Raw genomic sequence first — 21,201 nt, forward strand, 5'->3', positions numbered from 1 at the left:
TTTTTTTTTTTTTTTTTTTATTATAATTGCAAGATATTGATAAATAAATGTCTCTAAACATTTTCTGTAGTCGCATATAAAATTTTCTGTATGCTATAATAGCTGGCTTATTTCAAGCCAAAGAACATTAAGATTTACTTTTCAGTATAATAGATAAGACTGATACTTAAAAGATTCCTTTTTTTTTTTTTGTTAATCCTATTTAATTCACAAGGTATTTGGATATGGTTAATAAATATTACAACGTTGCAAAAAGCATCTAAGTTCTTCTTCAATATGAAGCTCTCTTTCCAGATAGATCACATTGACATATTTTGATAATTAAAAAATATGCTGTTACATTAATTTCAGTCCAATACACATTCCCAACCCTAACAAACCTCTTAGGTTTGGGTTGATGCATATAACGAGTCAACTTTTACTATGTACGTAAATCATTGAATTAAACATCGGTAGACTCGTTATGCATTCACTACAGGCAAACGTACATACATACATATTCTATTAATATGATTAAAATTAAAGACTATTAGGGGGGAAAGATGTAGAACTATTACTGTGAGCCAGACTTAACATTGAGCCACTAAGGCTTTCATCGTCTGGATAAGATTCTTTTGATGCCTCAGCTATCGCCAGAGCACTGCAATAATTTGAAAAAATGTATATAGGTACATCTACAATATTTTTTTTTATAATTCTTAAATCTATCTTTGTATTCTATAATATGACGATGAATAATTAGCTCAGAACAATTATGTTTTTAATTATTTAGAAATATAGGACAATAAAAGGGAACAATTAAACACTTTTTCCAACAATATTTAAGAAATTTGTCTGAATAAAAGTCTATAACTCATAAATTACGTACCTGAATCCTATTCTTGCACTTTCCTCGTCAAATTGTTGTAATTCGCGTTCCTGCCTTTCATGTAATAAACGTATCCGTTCACTACGTTCACGAAGGAATTCCTGAGTTTCAAGTTCCATTTTCTGTTCAAGCAAAGCTCGCCTGACTGATACTCGATCTTCCAATTCACGGCGCTCTCTATTTCTTTGAGCTTCAGCTTGCATTTTATTTTTAGATTGATATGCCATTAAAATTTCTAATTCATAATTTAACCTTTCCTATGAAACACATATAAAATAACTATTACTTTTAGATTGTATCCGTTTTAATAGATATAATATTAGTATTATGTTTTCTAAATTAATTAAAAAGTCTTTTAATCACAATAAGTTTTCTTCTGCAATTTAAACAAAAATATACTTTTAAAAACTTGTTACAAAATGTTAAGTCTTTGAAGAAATGTTTGCAATTTTATCAATTTTTAAATAAATGCAATGTCTTATTACCTTAAGGTTATGGCATTCAACTTCTTGTGATTCATCTAAACGTATACTTTGTTTTTGGAGCATTTCAGCAATACTTTGCTCATACTGATCACCCAATAAAGCTAACTTTCTTCTTTGCTCTTCTTTTAATTTTTTAATAACAGCTTTTTGTTCTTCTTTAGCTGTTGTTTGTAATATTTGAGCTTTTAATGCTTTATATTGTCGTGTTTGTATCTTACATGTATCTCTAAATTGTTTTCGAATTAACATTTCTTTTTGCTAAAATAATAACATTTTATAAGGAATATATAAAGGAATTCTGATTTACTTATATAAAATTTAAACCCATTTTATCTATCATTTTTCTGTTATTTAAATACAGTACACATAATTTTTAAAAATAAGAATATATCACCTACTTTAAGACTCTTAGGTTGCTGTTTGAGTTCCAATGCATGTTTCTTACGTAAATCACGTTCCGATCGTTGCATATAATCTTGTTGATTAGAAAGTTCTGTAGCATGTTGTCGATGAACTTGATCTTCTCTAAGAGCATGAACTGCTCTTTGTTGTCTGTATTCTAGTTCTTGAGTTTTTTCATGATGTCGTAATAGCATATTATGTGCTTGTTCTAATTGTTGCTGTCTTTTATTTAATTCCTATATTATAAAAGTATATTTATTAATTTTTAAAACTAATAAAATAACAATAATATAAAGTAATGATTATGGAAGGGAAAAAAGGCTATCTACACAGGAAAGAAAAATACTATGCTAACTTCTCGAAGTAGTTCTTGTTCCAAACTATGGAAAACAAGTAGCTTTTTTCTACGAAATTTACGAATTTCAAGATTAAGGTATTCTTTTTGTCCCCTTGCAAGCCGTTGTTCTTCTTGTGCTTCCATTTGTCGTAAATTATCTTTGTGACTCTGAAGTGTAGCGTCTCGTTGCCTTTTCGGTGTAACTTCATCCAGAGATAATTCTTTTTTCCATCTTTCTTTGTAAACCTTATAAAAAAATATATTCCTTGCTATTGATTATTATTCAAAAAAACATGAGGCTAAATCTTTTTAATTTGTTGAAAGAAAGCTTAATATTATCATTGTATCTAATTTCTTACTTTGTACTCTTTCTTTTGCTGTGCTTCTAATGCCTTCCGATCTGCCTCTTGTCTACTCGTAATCTCTTTCTGAAGTTTCTTTTCTGCATTTTGGTTTTGTTTAAGCTTACGTTCTAATTCTTGTAAATGCCTTAATTGAAGTTTTTCCAGTTCTTTACTAAATTGTTGTAACAGAGTTTCATATTCTTTGTCTAGTAATTGTTTATGGGATTCCATCTCCATTTTACAACGTTCTTCTAATTTTACCTATTTACATTCCATAAAAATTATAATTTTTAAATGTCTAAATAAAATGTATAAAAATTAAATAATACTACCAATTAACACTTACCAAAGCACCTTGATGTTCCCGCCTCATCCGTTTATATCCACTCATTTGTTCATGCATTTCTTCTTGCATGTGTTCTTTTTGTTGTTTAGTTACGATTGATGTTGTCCTAATTGTTGCAAAATTATTGGCACCATGTTCAAGAAGATTGGCAGTGACACCGCCTGCTGATATTTTATGTCTATTTCGTACAGATCCCGTAGAATAATCATTTGCATCAGCATTTGGCAGTGGCAGGCTATTGGTGGAGGAACTTTGAGAGCTTGCAGAGACACCCATTGAATGAATTGAGTGCTCTGAGGTAATTGAATTACTCTTGCTACTATCACCACCTGTTTGTTCATCAGGAGTATCTGCAAGATGTAAATAAAAATATAAATATAAAAAAAGTAAATAATGTTATTTTTCAAACTTTTTAAAATTAATATACCATACCATCCGCATCCCCAACTGTACTTTCAGTCTCACAAGCATCGATCATTAAAATCTTCTTCATTTTCCGATAATTTAAATTATCCAATTCTCTAACAGCAGCTTTTGTTCTCTGAATTAAGTCTATTAAAACTTGTGGAGAACGCGTTCTGGTGACAAATTGATGCTGTAAAATTGAAAGCCTATAAGAAAACAACTAACTAAACTACAGTATATCAATTTATGTAAAACTTAGACAATAAAGCAGTATGAAATATATGTGTATATACACATATATATAACATATATTATATAATAAAATAAAAACTTATTTAAGACTCACTGATAACAGTTTACCAGAGGCTGGTCTTTCAGTTGGACTTTTAGTTAGGCACACTTCAACAAAGTGACGAAAAATATCTGACCAGTCTGGAGAATTCAAAGTTGGTGTGTCATTCTGAGCAATATGATACAGAGCACTCATAGCATTCATATTAAAATAAGGTGGTTTTCGCTCCGCTAAAATTCAAATAAATAAATAAATGTTTTACCATAATTTTAAATGATTAGTTTTTTATGTTCTGAAAGTAGTTCATTTCATAAAAAGAATAAAGATTGAAATAATAGTATACTTTGATACCTAATTCAATACATGTTATCCCCAAAGACCATACATCCACTTTTCCATCATATTGTCCTTCATCCATAGCTAATATTACTTCTGGTGCCATCCAATAAGGAGTTCCTACAAAGCTATTTGCTGGACATTTTATACTTGCCGATCCAAAATCTGCCAGTTTTACTGTTCCATTTTCAGTAAGTAAAATATTTCCTGCCTTGACATCTCTATGAATTCTTCCAAGAGAGTGAAGATAATGCAAACCACGCAGCACACCTTCACAAATTGCTGCTATTTCATCTTCTTTTAATGGTCTCTTATGAACTTCAATAATGTCTGATGCAGAACCAAGGCAATATTCCATTACCAACTACAAGAAATATACAAAATTTATTAAAAAAAGAAAATGCATACTATATGAAATAATTTAGTAATTAAAATCATATTATTTAAGATGTTATTTAAAATATTATGTTAAAATAATTTTGAAAAATATATACCCAGGCAGTGTGGTCCCTGAGATAACAGCCCTTATACTCTATTGTATTAGGATGGTTAAGTTGCCTAAGAAATCGAATTTCTTTCAAGATATCCTGCCACTTTTCAACAGTTTGTTTTCCCAGATATGACATTTTCTTGATGGCAACAATTTCTTTGGTAACCAAACATCGTGCATAATAAACAGCCCCAAAACTACCATGCCCGATTTCACGCAAATCCTCAAATATTTTCTCCGGATCATTTTTTTCAAATAATTCAGCAATCTCTGGGTCCTTGAGGCTACCAGGCCTTGGAACAGCTGGCATAGTAAAGTGTTAATAATTAAATGGCCAAGGCCAATTTCAGACACCGTTAGACGTCTTCTTGTCTTTCAATCTTCTATCCTAAATTTTATAATCTTACTTAATCCTCTGTCAGTCCATTCCAAAATTCAACATTCTATCTGTGAAAGCAATATAAATTATTATTATTAATTTCAATAATTATAAGTAATTCATTTAAAATACTTCTAATTTGAATATATTTTCATTTTATGTCATCTTTCATTTCATTTAGTATTAAAATTTCTGTATAAAGTATAATAACTAAAATAAACAAAAAGTGATCAATATGTTTTTCATTAATAACAGAAGTAAATTTGAAACAATTTTTGATACTTCATAAAATTTAATGTAATGCAGATACATTGTTTTTAGTTATACAAATACATGCATAATGGAAAACAGTTATGTAGATAATGTTTTCTGATTTGCATACCTTCAATTCATATTTCTCCTAATTTAATTTTTTATAACACATTAACAACAGCAAGTTTCATAATAAACTCAATAACAAACAATATTTAACAAATACAAATATATAAATTTATAAAATACAAAGTACAATTGAATGACTCGTCTTACTATAAAACGTTTTCTTGTATAATTAAAATGAGCTTGACACTTATCACGAGGTCCTCGATACGAAACACACCATTCTATCCGTAGAAACTCATCTGACTTGAATAAATATCATATGTTTTTAAATGGAACATCCGCAAAGGAGATCAAACTGAATGTTATCAGTAATGTATAAAATTCTTAGACAACAAGTATTTTCACAAGAGGAATAGAAATAATTGTAAAATTGGGGTTGGTAAGCAAAGAAGGCGATTGAGTGAAATTCGCAGGAGGTAGAAATGCGGGCGTAAGGAGGGTTGGGTCTCTGACTCGAAGCAATCGCGTCAGATTGGTCCCGCAAATACAGTAGAGGGACATTGTCGCTGTAGCCGAAAACGCTTGCCGTGTTTGGATCGGGTGTACGACATCATGGTCAGATATTAGTATATCAACTGAAATTTATCCAAAACTTCGGCAACAAGGAAAAAATGATATTCACCTCCAAAATGGCGAAGGAGCAGGCACAGAAGCATGCGCGCAGCTCCGAGCACTCTCTTCAGGCGGAGCACCTCTTTTTCCTGAACTTGGCCGATCCTTCAAGCATATTAAGATCCGAGGATCACAATTTTTCGTTGTGCAAATGCACCGCACCCCGGAAAAGTACACGCCTCGTACGTGTCACGCACGTACGCACACACGCGCGAGACGCGACAATCCGCGGCAACGCAACAATACGGCACCCACTGTCGGCCGGACACACGAGAATTCGCAAACTTTTTGACGCCTTTTCGCCTAGCCTGGGTGTACTCTACACAGCAGGCGAATTCTCCGTCGATGATGAGTGGCGCTCTATGTCGGTCAAGTACTAAACTAGAAAATATTACCGGTAACTGCGAGCTACTTCTTTATCAATTTTACATTTTCAAAATGCATCCTACAATATAAATTCAATATAATAAAAAGTAAAATTCAATTAATATTAATTTCGATATTTTTAAATTTTAGGTACACAAGTACATTTAATAAACACACATGTGGTAATTGATTTATTTTATAGCTTCTTCTTTGTATCAATTTGCATAATACTTGATAAATTGTATATACCCTTAATACAATTTAACACCTCTGTAAATAAAATTATTTATTACCAAACTAAATGAAATTATCACACAAATATAATTTATTTTACACAAAATATTTTGAAAATAACTTATAAAAACTTGATCTTTTTAAATTTCAAGAATAGTTATTGATAATTATGTACATATCTATATTATATATAATTATGTTTAATTTATAATATAAACACCATACAAAATGTAGCTCAAATATTATATATATATGTAAAATATTATATACATAATATTATATAAATGTCTTACATGTAAATAATATAAAGGAATACTTATAAAAAACTTCTAAAGGCATAAATTCATAATTTTACCATATTTATACATATATTATTGTAATTGTTTTTTAACAAATTCGCTTATGACAAAGAAAAGAATTTACACATATCTTTAAGAAAATTGTATAACTATCATTAACAAAATATATAATACAGAAAATAACATCTAATTTACTTAAATTATGTACTTTCTAGATTTTCCATTAATGACATTAAGAACGTGTTTCCATTTATTAGCTTTGTAGTGCAGACAACAAATTCTACGTTTACTGAAAATAGAAATTTATTTCAAGATATATCATATACAGAAACAGAAAATCAATTATAAAGTTCTAATAGTATAGTAAAATTCTGTTATTACTTACAATCTTCGTGCTGAGATAAAAATCTCAATGCAGAAATTTCTGCAAATGTACACCCTCCAATAAAAAAAACCATTACTAATTTTGGTGGTTCTGAATTAGAATCTTCACTGCTAATAGAATTTCCTACAAAAATAATTTATTATTAATTATAATATAATTAAAAATACATTTTTTACATATAGTTCATACTTCTTCCATATAATGGTATATTATATGATACACTATTAATAGTAGGCCCAGGTAGTAATCCCATTACATCATTTAAACCTTGCCAACCATTTGGTTGAATAAGTTGTTCTGCTAGTCGAACACTTAATGGTGCATATATAGAATGAACATAACTAATGTCTTTCGGTGTAATTTCACTTTCATCTTCAACTGTAAGTCTTAATGCTTTTCGTAAAACTGCATATTGGCGTGCAGATTGTTGTGGTTTTAATAATCCAACTTTTTCCAAATTTAATATAGTTGGTAAGTTTTGATATCCATACGTTTGTATTATTTCTCTCTTATAAAAGTCCAATAATTTTGGTTTAAGTCCAGAATTTGTTAAAGATTGTATACAGAGAAGTCGTAAAACTTTTAGAAGTGGTTGTTGTTGTGCTATCATATCTTCTATAAAAGTATTTGGTTTATCAGTATCAATGCAGTTCAACAATTCTTGTTCCACTTGTAATGATTCTAAAAAGCTACTAGAATCTGTTACTTCTTTTATCATTTCTGCTATTGTTGTATCTAAGAATGAAAGAAAGATACATATATAAAATTAACATACTGTAATTATTCTTAATTATCAAATTCAGTTTGAAGAACTTACGTTTTGCTAATGATTGCTTAGTAGCCAACATATGTGGTAATCGTGCTACAAATTGTTTAATTTCTTGTACACTTTTATCTCCATGTCTCTCATCTAACTGTGATGAAATAACTTTAGCTTTTTTACTAAGAACAGGTCCTACTCCATTAAAATTTTTATCCCTGTAATTTAAAAGATTTTATAAAATACAAAATTATATTAAAGTATAAAAATATTTACCTAATTTCTGCAAATAATTCTTCTCCAGAGTTCAATATGATTTGTTCTTTCCCATTAAGTGACATTGTTGTTGGTGAGTTTTGAGAATCATGAAATCTTCTTGCTGGTAACTCCACAGTGTCTAAAATTATAACATTTAAATAAATGAACATTAAAATTACAATGAAATAATTTATGTTTTAAAATATGCCATCTCAGAAAAAGATACTCAACTATATTCTATTCCAAAAATTTCATCAATTAATCCTTCATATGTTAACTGTGTAACTAAAGGTGAAAGTAAATCTACAGAGCGATCTAATAATAATAAATGTTCTATAATAGATGATTGAACAGATGTTTTATTATCTTCTTCTTCTCTATTTAATCTTTCTAATAACTCCCACACTTTGCTAGCAGCAGGTCCTCTTCCAGTAACTTTTGAAATTTTTCCATATAATTTTTGTAAACCATGAATAGCTTGTGCAACTTGATATAAACAAGTAGGATCATTTTCTAGATGAAATTCTTTAAATGATTCACTAAGTTCCATGGAAAGAAGATCATTGTCAAAAGGAAATAAGTCCCACTTAAATTCTTCTATTAATGTAAAACTACCAAAAACACCTCGATTTTGAAGTTTCTTTTGACAAAGAAGACTTTTTCTTGGCACAAAGAATAAATGAAATTCTTTACGAGGTCTTTTTCCTTCTTCGCTGCAAATTAGTCAATACATAAGCTTCATAGTATTATTTTAATGAAATTTAAATTCAAAGCTAATTATTTTTATTTTGTACATACCCATGAACATTCTCAGCAATTAAATCCATAAGACTTAATTGAGGTCTAGTTATAAATATTATATTAACAATATTTGGTGGTATTGTTAAGCTTCCACCACATAAAGGATATATTGTGACAACATCATGCTCCTCGAGTAAATTATATTTTGCAACAAGACCAATTGGTCCTGCAAGAGATTGATCCCATATAATTACCTATTAAAAATGTTTTTAGAATATCTTTAGTCATGACATGAACAAATACATTTTATGCAAATACACTATATGAAATACACTTTAACTTATAAAATAAAAAACATTTATACTAAATCTTGCTTGTTAGAATAACAGAAATATAAATTCTGAGAAAAAATGAAAAAATTATGGTGAATACCTTTGTGCCATCACATTTTTCAAGAAAGCAAAGTAACTGTTTTCTTGCTTGTTTTTGAAGAATTTCTACATTTAAACGTCCTGTCGATAAATGTGCTGATGACATTTCTTCGATTCTATAATTTATATACAATTATTAAACGTAAAACACCTTATTCCACATCTGTAGCTTAAGCTAGTGCTTTCATTTCTATATGACTGCTCATTCGTAGGTTTATACTTACGTTTTACTATAAATGCAATTGAATTATCAGTGTTACCAATATTAATTTAGAATTATTATGATTTAAAATTATATGAAAATATTTTTCATAAAAATATGATTATAAAATTTTAAGTTTTTATAGTTACATTTCCACAACTTTTTTTATATTGTGTAATTTATTAATGACCAATTATCACAAATTATATTTTCTCTTATATGAAAAGTCTGAATAGTGTTTTTCAATTTTATAGCATGTATATACATACATTTAAATTTTATAATCTTGCACAAAAACGTATTTTGTAGATATTACACACGATCGCATGTAAAAGAATAATCAATTGATTATGGATAAAAGAAAATTGAAATTCAGAGGTGGTTTACATAAGAATTTAACGAGTCAAATATCAAGAAATGATATATTTCAAACGAAATCCTTAATTGAACAAATATCAAAACCTAATAGTCCCGTACTAACTGGGAATGCCTTTTTCACTCAAAGTAAGTTTGTTAAAGTATTTAAAAATTTAAAAATATTTGATATAATAAAACATAAATTACAAAATGATCTATTCATAGGTCAAAACAAATTATCGGATGATGATATATTTTCCAAAAATACATACGAAGCAAAATTAATAAATGAAAAGTTATCATGTAAACGCAAATTGTCAAATTGCACTATACCAAGCAATAGTGATGATAATTTGGATTTTCCTTTGGCAGAATCTACTGTTTTAAAAAAGAGGAAAGATAATTGTAACACTACATCGAATGAATGCAGTCATAAAAGTTTATCAAATGTTTTAACAGTCACAGAAAAGAATGTTAATGAAATTTCTACTAAAAAGTGTAAATTTGTAGAATTTTTATATGAATCAGGCATTGAAATAAATTCAGTTCCACATATACTTAGTAGGTATTAATAAAATATTTGAAGTTTAAGTTAGTAACCAATATTATTCACATATAAATTTTTTAATGTTTTCGGTCAGTATTATATTATATTTACCAAATTATTATAGATAAGGACATCATAATAATTAGAAAGAAAATGAAAGAATTATTAAATTGCAAGAAATATGAAAAAATGGAATTAATTTCTCTAATGGAAAAATATTTTGAGAATGAACAAAATCTTAAAAATGCTTTAGCTGATATGGAGTTACTTGTTAATAACGAAGTGCCAAATGTTTTATGTACTCCATCTCTTATAAAAATTCTGTTACAAGTTTCAGAACTACATCCAGAAATATATAGCAGTCTTTTATCTAAACTCAATGAAGCTGTACTTATGGTGTATGTTTTTTATTATTACCATTATTTCTTTACTTTTTAGTAATTTTTAACTATATTTCTATAATACTTCCAAAATATTTTTTTTAGTGATTCCATTGAATCAGTACCATGGGCTCTCTTATTATTGCATCAGTTTCGTTTTTTAGATGTTGTAATTAATTCTGATGCTTTGATTAATAGCTTAGAACAACTTTTAGCATCGTGCCCTTTGTGGTTTCAAAATGAATTAATTATGTTCTTACCTGATATTATAACTGATAAACAACATCAAACAGTTGCTGAAATTCTAAATAAAATTTTAAAAGAGAATTCTGCATTAATAAATTTAATATTAAATTGTATGACTAATTTAAATCTTGAAAAAGAATATTTGGATGAGTATAAAGAAGAGACATTAAATTCTCTGACAACAACTGTTAAAATAAATGCAATAGCAGCTATTGTAAAGTATGTTTTGTTAATTAAAGTATATAGTATAATTTTTACATGTAATTTTTATCTGTTTTTTAGTAATAATATTGATAATGCTTTTACAGGTTTGTTTTAGAAGATTGTGCAAATACAGAAATTTTTGAAAAAACATTAAAGGTGTTACGCAATACTCATATACAACCTCTTGTTGGAGAAGACATTGAAGAGTGTTATCAAAGTCAATTAGATATAGTCAATACACTAAAAATGAATATGTTACATTCAAAAAATGTAGTAAATAAAACTATTACACTTATAAAAGATATTATTAAAGATCCAAAACCATTAGATATCATTCTTTTACTTCTTATATTTTCAACAACAAAAATAAAGAAAAAAACTATTGAAACTATATTTAAACAACATATACGATCTGGATTTTATAGAACAAGTTTACTAAATTTACTATATAATGATTATAAAAAAGTTTGTATGATATAAAAATTATAAAGATATTGTTTGTACTAAATTAATTATTTTAATTAATTTGTTTAAATTATTTTCTTATAGGTCTTACAAGAATTACAACCAACTGCATTACAAATATCAACTAATTTATTAAAAGCAAATGAACGTGTATTTATTGACTTCTCCATTGATTGGTTGTGTTTACAGTTTAAATGTCATAAAGAGGATGTGTTCAAACAACGAGAGATTGTAGAAAGAATTATATTCCTTATGGGTGATAGTGAGCAAACAGTTAAAAATACTTTGACATTTCTTCGTAAAATGGTAGAGAAAGAAGAGTACAGGCAGTATTTAACACCACATTGTAATCATCTTCGTATTTTACTTGAAAAGATGGATAACTTGAATTTAAAAGAAGTTGGTACTTTAAATGATGTATTGCAACATTTATGTACAAATACTAATTCTATAGGTGATTCTTTACGTGATGACTTATTTATACTACTACAAAAGCAACTTTCTTATTTCAATCCACTGTATGTATTAATGTTACAAAAAACAAAGAAAGAAAATGAATAGTTCTGGTACTTACTGTCCAAATATTACAACTTATTCGAAATATTCACTACAAATTACAATATTTTGTTTTGAATTTATTTATTTATTTTAACTTTTCTATTGAATATTGAACATAATTTTTTAATATCACTGGGATTAGCAAATATATAATTTATTCAATTTTTATGTTGACAATGAATTCCAAAATTCATTTTTTTTCTCTTATATTTTAAAGTATCATAAGTATCATATGGAATATGATCAACAATATTGATTCTCTTTTTAAATGATTATATTTCAGCACAAAAAGTAAAGGTGTATTAGGTGCAGTAATGGCAATAAAACATCTAATGCAAGATGCAGAAGAGTCTGATGCAGCTTATAACTTATTTAGTAAGAAATAGGAAATATTTGTGGAATATTTTATAAAATTTTATATTTAAATACCATAAATAACTAATTTCTTTCTTCATTTCATAGAGACAGTATTAAATAATGTGAAGAGCTGTCCCAGATCACAAGCTTTATTTTATGATCAATTGATTTGTATCATATCACAAACTCAGTGTATTAATACAAAATTTATGAAAAATCTCACAGATTATATTGAAGAAGAATTTGTTAATGCAAATATGATTGACAAGACAAATTATAAGTATATCATATTTCATAATCTTTAATATTGTATTCACTGTATTCTTGTCTTCTAATTTTGTGTTTAATTTAGAGGAAAATTAGTTCCAAAATTTGGATTGAATAAAGTTGAAGATGAGCCACAAAACTGTGTTTTAACTTTTGAAGATAAAAAATATGGAGCAATTATACCAATTTCTTTCAAACTCCTCAAAACTTGTTGTATTAGGCTTAGTCAAAATGAAAATTTGGACGCCATAGATTCTCTTCTGGGATGTGCAATTTTAATGCCAGAAGATCTTGAGATAGCAGAAAATTCAATAATAGATATAGTAATATGTTGTATTAATTGGTAAGTTGAAGATGTAAGTAGAAATAGAAAATTAATTTTAAATATGAAGATTGTAAAAATTAATTTTAGGTTTCGAGAAGTGATCAGTGGTTTTGTAACACAAAAAGATTTTTTGTTACAAAAACAAGTAATGCAACGATTAGACAATTTAATAGACTTACAAAGTGAATTAAGCAGATTATTTTCTTTATGTGATACCAAATATCAACCACCTCCGTGTTATTTTCATCAGTTTCCACTACCACCATTTGTAGGAATAGATAAAAAAATTGGCAAAAAAGGGAAAAAGGGAAAGAAACAGCTTAAAGAAAAATCTGTTAGTTTTAACGAAAGTCAAGATTGGGAATTGGGTTCTTTAATATGTTCTAAAAATCCAATTTATTTTAGAAAATTTGATGCAATGGTATGCAAAAATATACTATAATTTGTTTTTATTTGTTTTAAAATAATGAAAAACTTTAAAAGGCGTTTAAACAACTTCATCACTGTCACAAAAATCAATTATTATAATGTATTTACACTATTTATGTTTATCCAGATTCACTTTTATAATTAATAAAAAATTTTGTAGATAGTACATCTATTTGATGTACAAATGGAAATGGATACATCACAATCTGTAGGACACAGTATATCTATAAAACAAATACGTTTTATTATTCAAGAACTATTAGGAATGTTTGAGCACAATACTAATGAAAAATTTATAAAAGATTTAATTGAATTATTACCAAAAATTTGTGCAAAATTACGAGATATTATTGACTCTTTAAGAGAAGAGGATGATAGTCAAAACAGGGCAGCTGTTCGATTATTTTTGTGTCTTTTAACAAAAATTTTTAGTTGGAAAGGATTTGAAAGTGTCACTTACAATATATTATTACGTGGTATGTTATTATAGTTTTATATAATAATCATTTTATGAGTGATAATACACTTTAATAGTCTGTGTGTATTTGTTTAGAGGGTTTACGAATTTTAGCAAGTCAAAGTGATCAAAACAATATCAGGTTAAGATCTTGCAAAGAACTTGTTACAGAATCTTGCAGATATTTCGAGTCTTTATCTGATATTGTTACACAGATATCCTTATCAATTTCACTAATTAATGTGTGTCAATCATTAATGAAACATTCTGCATCTTACACTAAACAAAATAAAGAAAAGTATGGTAAGCAATATTATGTACAATTTATAACTTATTAAATATTAAACATATTTAATACATATTTAATTATATGTATTAAAATGCTTGAAATAACTATTAATATTATACTTTTTTTTTTTAGCAAAAATGGCATATGATTTTTTATGTCTTCAATGGCCAGAAGATAATCATTCTAGTATGCAATATAAATCAGCTGTAATTGAATTGTTAAATAATTGGATTAATAATGAAATATTACCATTACAAACAGTTACTCTAATTCTGGATTGGTTACCAGATGAAATTTCAAAATTGGAAAAACCTCAGAGCAGTTTAAATAAAATACCTTCAATAACAAGGAGTACTTTCCATTTTCTATATAAGAAGATGTTTGATGGTTTAATTAATGGTATAAAAATAGCATTGCCAATGGCTGATAGGTACATAACTTTTATTTCATAAAAATTATTTCATATGTTATTTTTAATTATAAATTCTTTTTTTTTATCAGAGACCCTAAAAGAATAGAACTATGGTATGAAGTTGCAAAAAACGTTCAAAAATTAGTTCAAATTTGTAAAACATTAACATCAAAAAATAATGTATTGATCTTTTTAAAACATATGCCTATATTATTGAAATCCTTTTTAAATCTTGGAATGCCAATTCTGGAACATAATCTGAAATATCAAGCAGAAGATGTAACTAAAATATTAAAAATGATGCAAAGTATAAAATTTAATTTGTTTAATAAAATAAGTATTATGTAATTAGTGAGAAATATTAATATGATAGAAGTAATATAGATTATACATAAAATGTGTATTTTAGGCGGAACACGATATTTACATACTATATGTTGCGATAGTGCGGAAAAGAAAGATCTTACATTAACAAAATATATTCCTGCAGCAAAATCTATATTGGAAAAATTAATTTACTGTGTAACAGGAATGCTAGTTAGGTAATCTTGTTAACAAAAATTTAGAAGGTCAAGAAATTTTTTCTCAGGTTTGCTAATTAATTTTAAAAATTATATATTATGTACTTCTTAAGATAATGCTTTAATATTTCTACTGATATTTTTAGAATCAATCATCAGAAGAAAGTATTGCACCAAATTCTAACATAATTGATGATGCAACTAATATATCATCAGATATATTAGAAAATGATTCTAGCGATGACCTTAATAATGAAGATGATATGCTATAATTATTCTTCTACAAAAAATTTAAAAATTATATGAAACAATATATTTTTTATAATGATAAAATTATATTTTCTTATAGACAATTAAGATCATATGAAACATTGTAAACTAATAATATAATTAATATAAAATTTGTATACTATTCACAATTATTTTTATTATTAATATCAGTTATTACATATTAATTTATCGTTAAAAATTTGACGTTTCCATGTTAAATCTGGCATAAGTGTTTCTTCAATAAATGTTATTTCATTGCTTCCACTAACCAACAATATAGAATGTGTTCGTGTACAATATCCATCAGTTGATACAAAAATTGAGCTAAGTTCCTTATATTTTGTTGGGTAACGTCTATGCAATTCAGGATCTGGTAAATATCTATGAATGTCCAAAAAAATTATGCTTTAATAACAACATGTAGTTTGTCATTGTTCCAAAATTATGCATACCTCTCTTTCGATTTCAAGAATGTTAACAGTTCTTCAATAAGATTTGTTTGATTTGCTACCTTAACATTTTTAATAATATTTTTGAAAATTTCTTTTCCTATATCAACTTTTCTATATGGAATATCAAGGCCACTATTACTAAAACCTAAAACATTATCTTGACCTAAAATATGTCCTGTTGAATTTTGAGAACTACTGAGGTAATAAACATCTGCATTCCTAAACAAATTAATACATAAAAATATATACATTTAACTTCAAAAGATAGAAAAAAAGATAGAAATTTAAAGATTTTTTATATACCTTAAATTTATTAAGACTAAAATAAAAGGATTATATATTGGATTGTTCTTATTTTTCTTATATAATTTATCTAAATATGAAACTGCAGAATCTTCTGATGTAATGAAATTAGGCACTAAAAACCCTCGTCCTTGCTTTGGTATATTAGTTGAACTTGTATCATCAGATAAATTTAAAACAACACCCGCCTTCCCTGTTAATGACACTCCTAGCCAAGTTCCACCTTCTTTTCCAAGCTCCATATCAGTACCTAAAAAAATATGAATTATAATAATTTCAAATTTTTAATTTATGAAATACAAATATGTTATGTAAAATCAGATATTTTATATAAAACTGTATATACTTAATATACTATTATGAATTTAATATATATTATTGAAAGATTCAATTAATTTCAAATATAGCTTTAACTTACCTCCTAAACATAATGGATAGTTTTTCCAAAAATGAGCTGGTAATGCTGGACGTTTAAAATCTTCATCACGGTTTGAGATCAAAATCAATCGATATGACTCTGAATCAGCTTCAGGGTTACGATAAATAAATAAAATACACATAGTTGATGCAAATTACTTAAATGCTGTAGTGTAATATCTGCTTATATCACAGACTTTTGTTCTATATCATGTTTCTTGTATGTCATTGATAACATTGTTATATATCTTTTAATCATAAATTAAGATAATGTTCTGTCTATTGATAATTAAAGACAAGTTAATGAGACACCAATGCAAAACACATTAAACCATAACGACATTTTTTTTATGTATAGATATAATTTTATAAAATAGATGATAAAATTAGATGATAAAATAGATGATAAAACATAATTGTAAATATACATTTATATAATATGTAATAATTCTACATTTTATCATTTAATACTCTATATGTTTGTAACATTATTTTCAAAAGCTAACTATATGCTAAAATGTATATTATACTACATATCTACATACATAATATAAATAACAATTTATGCATTTATAATACAATAATTACATAAAAGAAACTTAAAAATTTTACAACTACGTATAAAAGTAGATACGAGGAGCATTGTGCTTGTTATCTCTTCTATCTGTCAATATTTACATGTGATTTTACACGAAATCCTAACTGCTGACAAATTATTTATTAGATTACTGGTTTTTATTATAATTTACTATTATTATATCTATACATTTTTATTTTCGATGTTTAAAAATATTTATCACTTTACATTAGGAAACGATATAGGAAAACAATTTTAATATGTATATATATACATGCATCTATATGTATATATAGAGATATATAGTCAGCGATACATAGTTTGAAATTATATAATATAGATATTCACATTTGCAAGAAACTTATATAATAAGCTCAATAACTTCATAATAAAGAGTTAATTTTTAAATTCTCATACTAATATAAGTTTCGTTTTATTTGAAATTATTAACATAGACATTTACGTAAATACTACTTTGTAAACATTTTTAATTTTTTACTTTTTTTATAACTGATATAATATTAAATTATAATTAATCTACCATAATGAATTATAACTTAATAAATTTAAAACTATAATTAAAAATAATTTCTTTTTTTTTAAACGTAGTAATTTGTATCATAAAATATAACTTTTATAATTTTTATATATAATTTTTATACTTGACTACAAATTATTTAAAAACTAAAATTATATTCGTAAAAATAAAAATGAATTAGTGAAAACATTCTAATACAAACTTTATTGTACTATAATTTGTATTATGCATAACAATATTTTAGAAGTACAAATTTACATAATTTTATATATTAAAAATTAATACCCATATATTAGAATTCAAATATTTTACTATTTATTAGTTATTGAGTAACCTTTTACAAAATTTGATCTAGTACTAAATTAGCATATTTTACTTTAATCTCAGAAACAATGTACATAAAATAATTAATCACCCATTTCTGCATGTCTATCTGAAGCTTTATGTTTAATATTTTGTACATTTTACATGCACATAAGATAGTACAATACAATATACTGACATAATAAATTTTTAAAGATTGCAATTTATAACTTTGTGAAGATTATAAATATTTTATTAAATATTATAGTTAGAAAATTTCAGTAGATGAATAATTTTAATCATGTTATGTAATTTCAGCATTTCATTAATTACTTTATGTAATACAGAAATACTAAATTGTAGAATAAATTTTTTTTATAAACACATTCTTTTATATTTGTGCACTATTTAGTAGTTCATTCTAATTTAACTAAAATATAAATTCTTGCAAAACAATTATCTAGTTTAAAAATACAAGAGAATACTTTGCCATTTTGTGCATATTATAAAATACAATCGTCGCAATTACTAATTAAACAAAAACTTACAGATAGCAAACTCACAGTAAAATATGTATAATGAGCTTTTTGTAATACTGAGTTTTTAGACTAGAATTTATAATAATTAATAGTTTATTAGGAAAATATGATATTTATTAATGCAATAAATAATTTTAAATATATTAGTAAGTATTATAAAATGTGTATTAAGAATTTTTATGGAACATAGCAAGATAGTAATAATGCAAAACCTTATGGTTAAACTTAAACCTTAAATCTTGAGAGACTTAATGCACTAATTATACTAAAAAGTATAATTCATCAATTTCATTATGATATGATAACATTTATACAGTTTAACTGAATGAAATGAATTTTCCAACAAAAATTGATTACTGATGTTCAATTATTATTATATCTAAACATCAATTATAAGCAATCAATAATCTTACAAATTGTATAATCTTGTATTTAGTAATAGTTTCTTATTTAGTAAATTTGAAACATAAAATATAATAAGTTTAATATATTGATATTCTTAAATACGGCAATTTAAGTTTATTAAATTTCAAAAATTGATGTACATATTACATATAAATGTTATTTTATTTTGAAATATTTATTTATACTTAAATAATTTTTATTATTAGAATCAATATTAAAGAAACAAAAGTTTTAATAAAGTAATGAATTTTTTAAATTACATTACTCATTTATAATTGATAATTCACATTACCAAAATACCTAAAGATTTTTTAACATTAGATGTTTCTGGTAATGAAAGAGCCCATTTCCTTAGTCCAGTTAATAAAACTGAACTTGTAACTACAATTGCTCCTCCTACTGAATAAGGATTTGGAATTTCGTTAAAAAATAAAACTTGCCAAAAAAAGGCAAAAACTATATCTGCTGATCTTGCTATTGCAACTGGTCCTGCTTGTTCCATTTGTAAAGCTAATGTTAATAGTATTTGTCCCCCAAAACTAAAGAGAGCAAGTGCCACAACCAAAAGTCTGTCAGTTCCACACCGAGGTAAGCACAATGCACCTATAGCCCAAGATATAACTATTGTCTGAATCAAGGCAAATGATCCAAAATTTGTCATAATTACGGAGAAATGAAGGCCTTTCAAAGCTCGTAATAAAACATATGCATTTGCACCAAAAAGAGTTGCCGAGAAAGCTGCTACAGCACCCCATAAATCTGCATGTTGTGTTTTTGTGTGTCCATCTGAAAGTGATTCTACAGTATGTCCAAAGATAAGTGGTGGACGTGTTATTAAGATTACACCAACCAATGTTAAACAGACAGTAATAACATTAAATAAACCACAAGGCTCTTTTAAGAATATTCTTGCAAATATTGCTACAAATACAGGAACAGAAAATACTACAACAGATGCATCAGCTAGTGGCATATGTCGAAATGCATAGAAGCTTAACATGAGGCCAGTGGTACCCACAAAACTTCTTAATATTAGCATTAATCTACGTCCCTTTGGAAATGGATGTTCGCCTTTATATATTACAATAGGTATCGCTGGTAATAATACCCCCACAAATCGGAATGCTGCCAATTCCATTGGATTTACTTCTACCAAACCTTTCACAATGACACTGCATAACGAAAAAAATAATGATGATAATGTTGCCAAGATTAAACCAAGAGAAGGACATGATTTACACATTAGGATTGAAAATCGTTTTTGCTGTATTGTTGTATTATTTTCAATATCACCATCAAGTAAATGATGTAGTTCAACATGTTCTGACATGTCTGAAAAAAAAAATAAAATTCAAATATTTCAATGTTTTAAAAATATAGATAGTTTAAAAAATACTGATAAAGTTAAATAAAATATAGGTAAAAATTACGAGATTGCTTTATTAGTCAAATAAAACTGATTATCAAAATACATTGTAACATATAATACTTGACAAGTATTTTAATTAATAACTAAATAATAACAAAAACAAAAATGTTATCTTTGAATTTAAATATTTAAAAATAAATTATATCTTAAATATATTTGTAATTAAACTTTAATAATTAATCAGTTTTACTTTATTAATATTTACAGCTTACCTGTAATAGAGTTAATAAACGATTAATCTCAGCATATAGTTATCCTAGTAAAATTATGTAATAAATAATTAGTGTAATGCATTTATAACTTATATGGAAGACTAAATTAGTTTAAAAACTCTGATAACATATTTTTTTCATTGCCATTGACAATGTCTCTCACATCTTTATTTAATTTTTATTTTAGTTAGGAAAACACATTATTACGTGCATGAAGTAAGCAAGTCATGTCTATATCACAACGAAAAGGCGACCTTTGCTTTTGATTACAGATTACCTTCGAAATTTTTATTTTCAAATTTCTTAATTTAAGTATAGCTTTAAATAAATACAATAAATTTTAAATATATAATAGCAATAACATATTTTTTAACGAGTTATATTCATTATTTCCATTTTACTAGTTTATGTAGAAATTGATTAAGAATTAATTAATATAGATATTTATATGAACTTTGTTTTTTTTAATTTTCATCTTGGTAATTATTTTATTAAAATGCTTTTATAAGGCAGCATATTTACATAGTATAAATTTAATTAAAGTATTTATCAAAGTATACAATTGTATTATAAAATTGATAACAATAAA

At 26.1% G+C, this 21,201-nt stretch overlaps 5 protein-coding genes across 5 annotated transcripts; 1 reads left to right on the forward strand and 4 right to left on the reverse strand.

Annotated features, from left to right (window-relative positions):
- Nucleotides 1-313: 313 nt before the first annotated feature.
- Nucleotides 314-6,066, reverse strand: Tao (Serine/threonine-protein kinase Tao). Its single transcript, XM_017908228.1, has 12 exons — nt 5,688-6,066; nt 4,310-4,752; nt 3,831-4,179; nt 3,534-3,709; nt 3,215-3,377; nt 2,783-3,132; nt 2,452-2,697; nt 2,111-2,338; nt 1,752-1,991; nt 1,354-1,611; nt 869-1,125; nt 314-640 (listed from the first exon to the last, which is right to left on the reverse strand). Exons 2-12 carry the CDS (start codon nt 4,613-4,615, stop codon nt 520-522), a joined length of 2,694 nt encoding a protein of 897 aa, XP_017763717.1. The 5' UTR covers nt 4,616-4,752; nt 5,688-6,066; the 3' UTR covers nt 314-519.
- A 710-nt stretch (nt 6,067-6,776) lies between these two features.
- Nucleotides 6,777-9,339, reverse strand: car (vacuolar protein sorting-associated protein 33A). The gene is made up of 8 exons (XM_017908223.1): nt 9,153-9,339; nt 8,778-8,974; nt 8,211-8,692; nt 7,998-8,118; nt 7,779-7,939; nt 7,151-7,696; nt 6,962-7,084; nt 6,777-6,865 (listed from the first exon to the last, which is right to left on the reverse strand). The coding sequence occupies exons 1-8, from the start codon at nt 9,255-9,257 to the stop codon at nt 6,777-6,779; spliced, it is 1,824 nt and encodes a 607-aa protein (XP_017763712.1). The 5' UTR covers nt 9,258-9,339.
- A 364-nt stretch (nt 9,340-9,703) lies between these two features.
- On the forward strand, nt 9,704-15,439 carry Fancd2 (Fanconi anemia complementation group D2). Its single transcript, XM_017908224.1, is given in 17 exon segments — nt 9,704-9,857; nt 9,936-10,271; nt 10,382-10,655; nt 10,743-11,102; nt 11,192-11,552; nt 11,637-12,070; nt 12,394-12,485; nt 12,573-12,747; nt 12,820-13,077; nt 13,147-13,480; nt 13,649-13,964; nt 14,042-14,248; nt 14,367-14,664; nt 14,736-14,953; nt 15,056-15,185; nt 15,187-15,235; nt 15,314-15,439. Coding segments are annotated over 17 exon segments (4,122 nt in total).
- A 165-nt stretch (nt 15,440-15,604) lies between these two features.
- Tango2 (transport and golgi organization 2) lies at nt 15,605-16,880 on the reverse strand. The gene is made up of 4 exons (XM_017908225.1): nt 16,611-16,880; nt 16,193-16,442; nt 15,890-16,108; nt 15,605-15,818 (listed from the first exon to the last, which is right to left on the reverse strand). Exons 1-4 carry the CDS (start codon nt 16,750-16,752, stop codon nt 15,605-15,607), a joined length of 825 nt encoding a protein of 274 aa, XP_017763714.1. The 5' UTR covers nt 16,753-16,880.
- A 2,374-nt stretch (nt 16,881-19,254) lies between these two features.
- LOC108553370 (solute carrier family 35 member G1) lies at nt 19,255-20,682 on the reverse strand. The gene is made up of 2 exons (XM_017908239.1): nt 20,613-20,682; nt 19,255-20,303 (listed from the first exon to the last, which is right to left on the reverse strand). Exon 2 carries the CDS (start codon nt 20,299-20,301, stop codon nt 19,255-19,257), a length of 1,047 nt encoding a protein of 348 aa, XP_017763728.1. The 5' UTR covers nt 20,302-20,303; nt 20,613-20,682.
- Between the last annotated feature and the right edge of the window lie 519 nt (nt 20,683-21,201).

Source organism: Eufriesea mexicana, unplaced genomic scaffold (genome assembly GCF_001483705.2).
Source record: "Eufriesea mexicana isolate 0111107269 unplaced genomic scaffold, ASM148370v2 scaffold10327, whole genome shotgun sequence".
Taxonomy (NCBI): Eukaryota; Metazoa; Arthropoda; class Insecta; order Hymenoptera; family Apidae; genus Eufriesea; species Eufriesea mexicana.

Bases quoted from the DNA above. Each gene is read 5' to 3' on its own strand.
- Tango2 (XM_017908225.1), bottom strand. From the start codon at position 16,752: ATGTGTATTTTATTTATTTATCGTAACCCTGAAGCTGATTCAGAGTCA. The intron at 16,443-16,610 runs GTAAGTTAAAGC...ATATTTTTTTAG, and splicing joins CTATCCATTATGTTTAGGAG to GTACTGATATGGAGCTTGGA. The intron at 15,819-15,889 runs GTATGCATAATT...GGACATTCATAG, and splicing joins TTCTTGAAATCGAAAGAGAG to ATATTTACCAGATCCTGAAT.
- car (XM_017908223.1), bottom strand. From the start codon at position 9,257: ATGTCATCAGCACATTTATCGACAGGACGTTTAAATGTAGAAATTCTT. The intron at 8,693-8,777 runs GTATGTACAAAA...ACTAATTTGCAG, and splicing joins ATTGCTGAGAATGTTCATGG to CGAAGAAGGAAAAAGACCTC. The intron at 7,085-7,150 runs GTATGAACTATA...TTATTTTTGTAG, and splicing joins TATACCATTATATGGAAGAA to GAAATTCTATTAGCAGTGAA.
- LOC108553370 (XM_017908239.1), bottom strand. From the start codon at position 20,301: ATGTCAGAACATGTTGAACTACATCATTTACTTGATGGTGATATTGAA.
- Tao (XM_017908228.1), bottom strand. From the start codon at position 4,615: ATGCCAGCTGTTCCAAGGCCTGGTAGCCTCAAGGACCCAGAGATTGCT. The intron at 3,710-3,830 runs GTATCAAAGTAT...TTTGAATTTTAG, and splicing joins GATAACATGTATTGAATTAG to CGGAGCGAAAACCACCTTAT. The intron at 3,378-3,533 runs GTGAGTCTTAAA...TCAATTTTACAG, and splicing joins CCTCTGGTAAACTGTTATCA to CATCAATTTGTCACCAGAAC.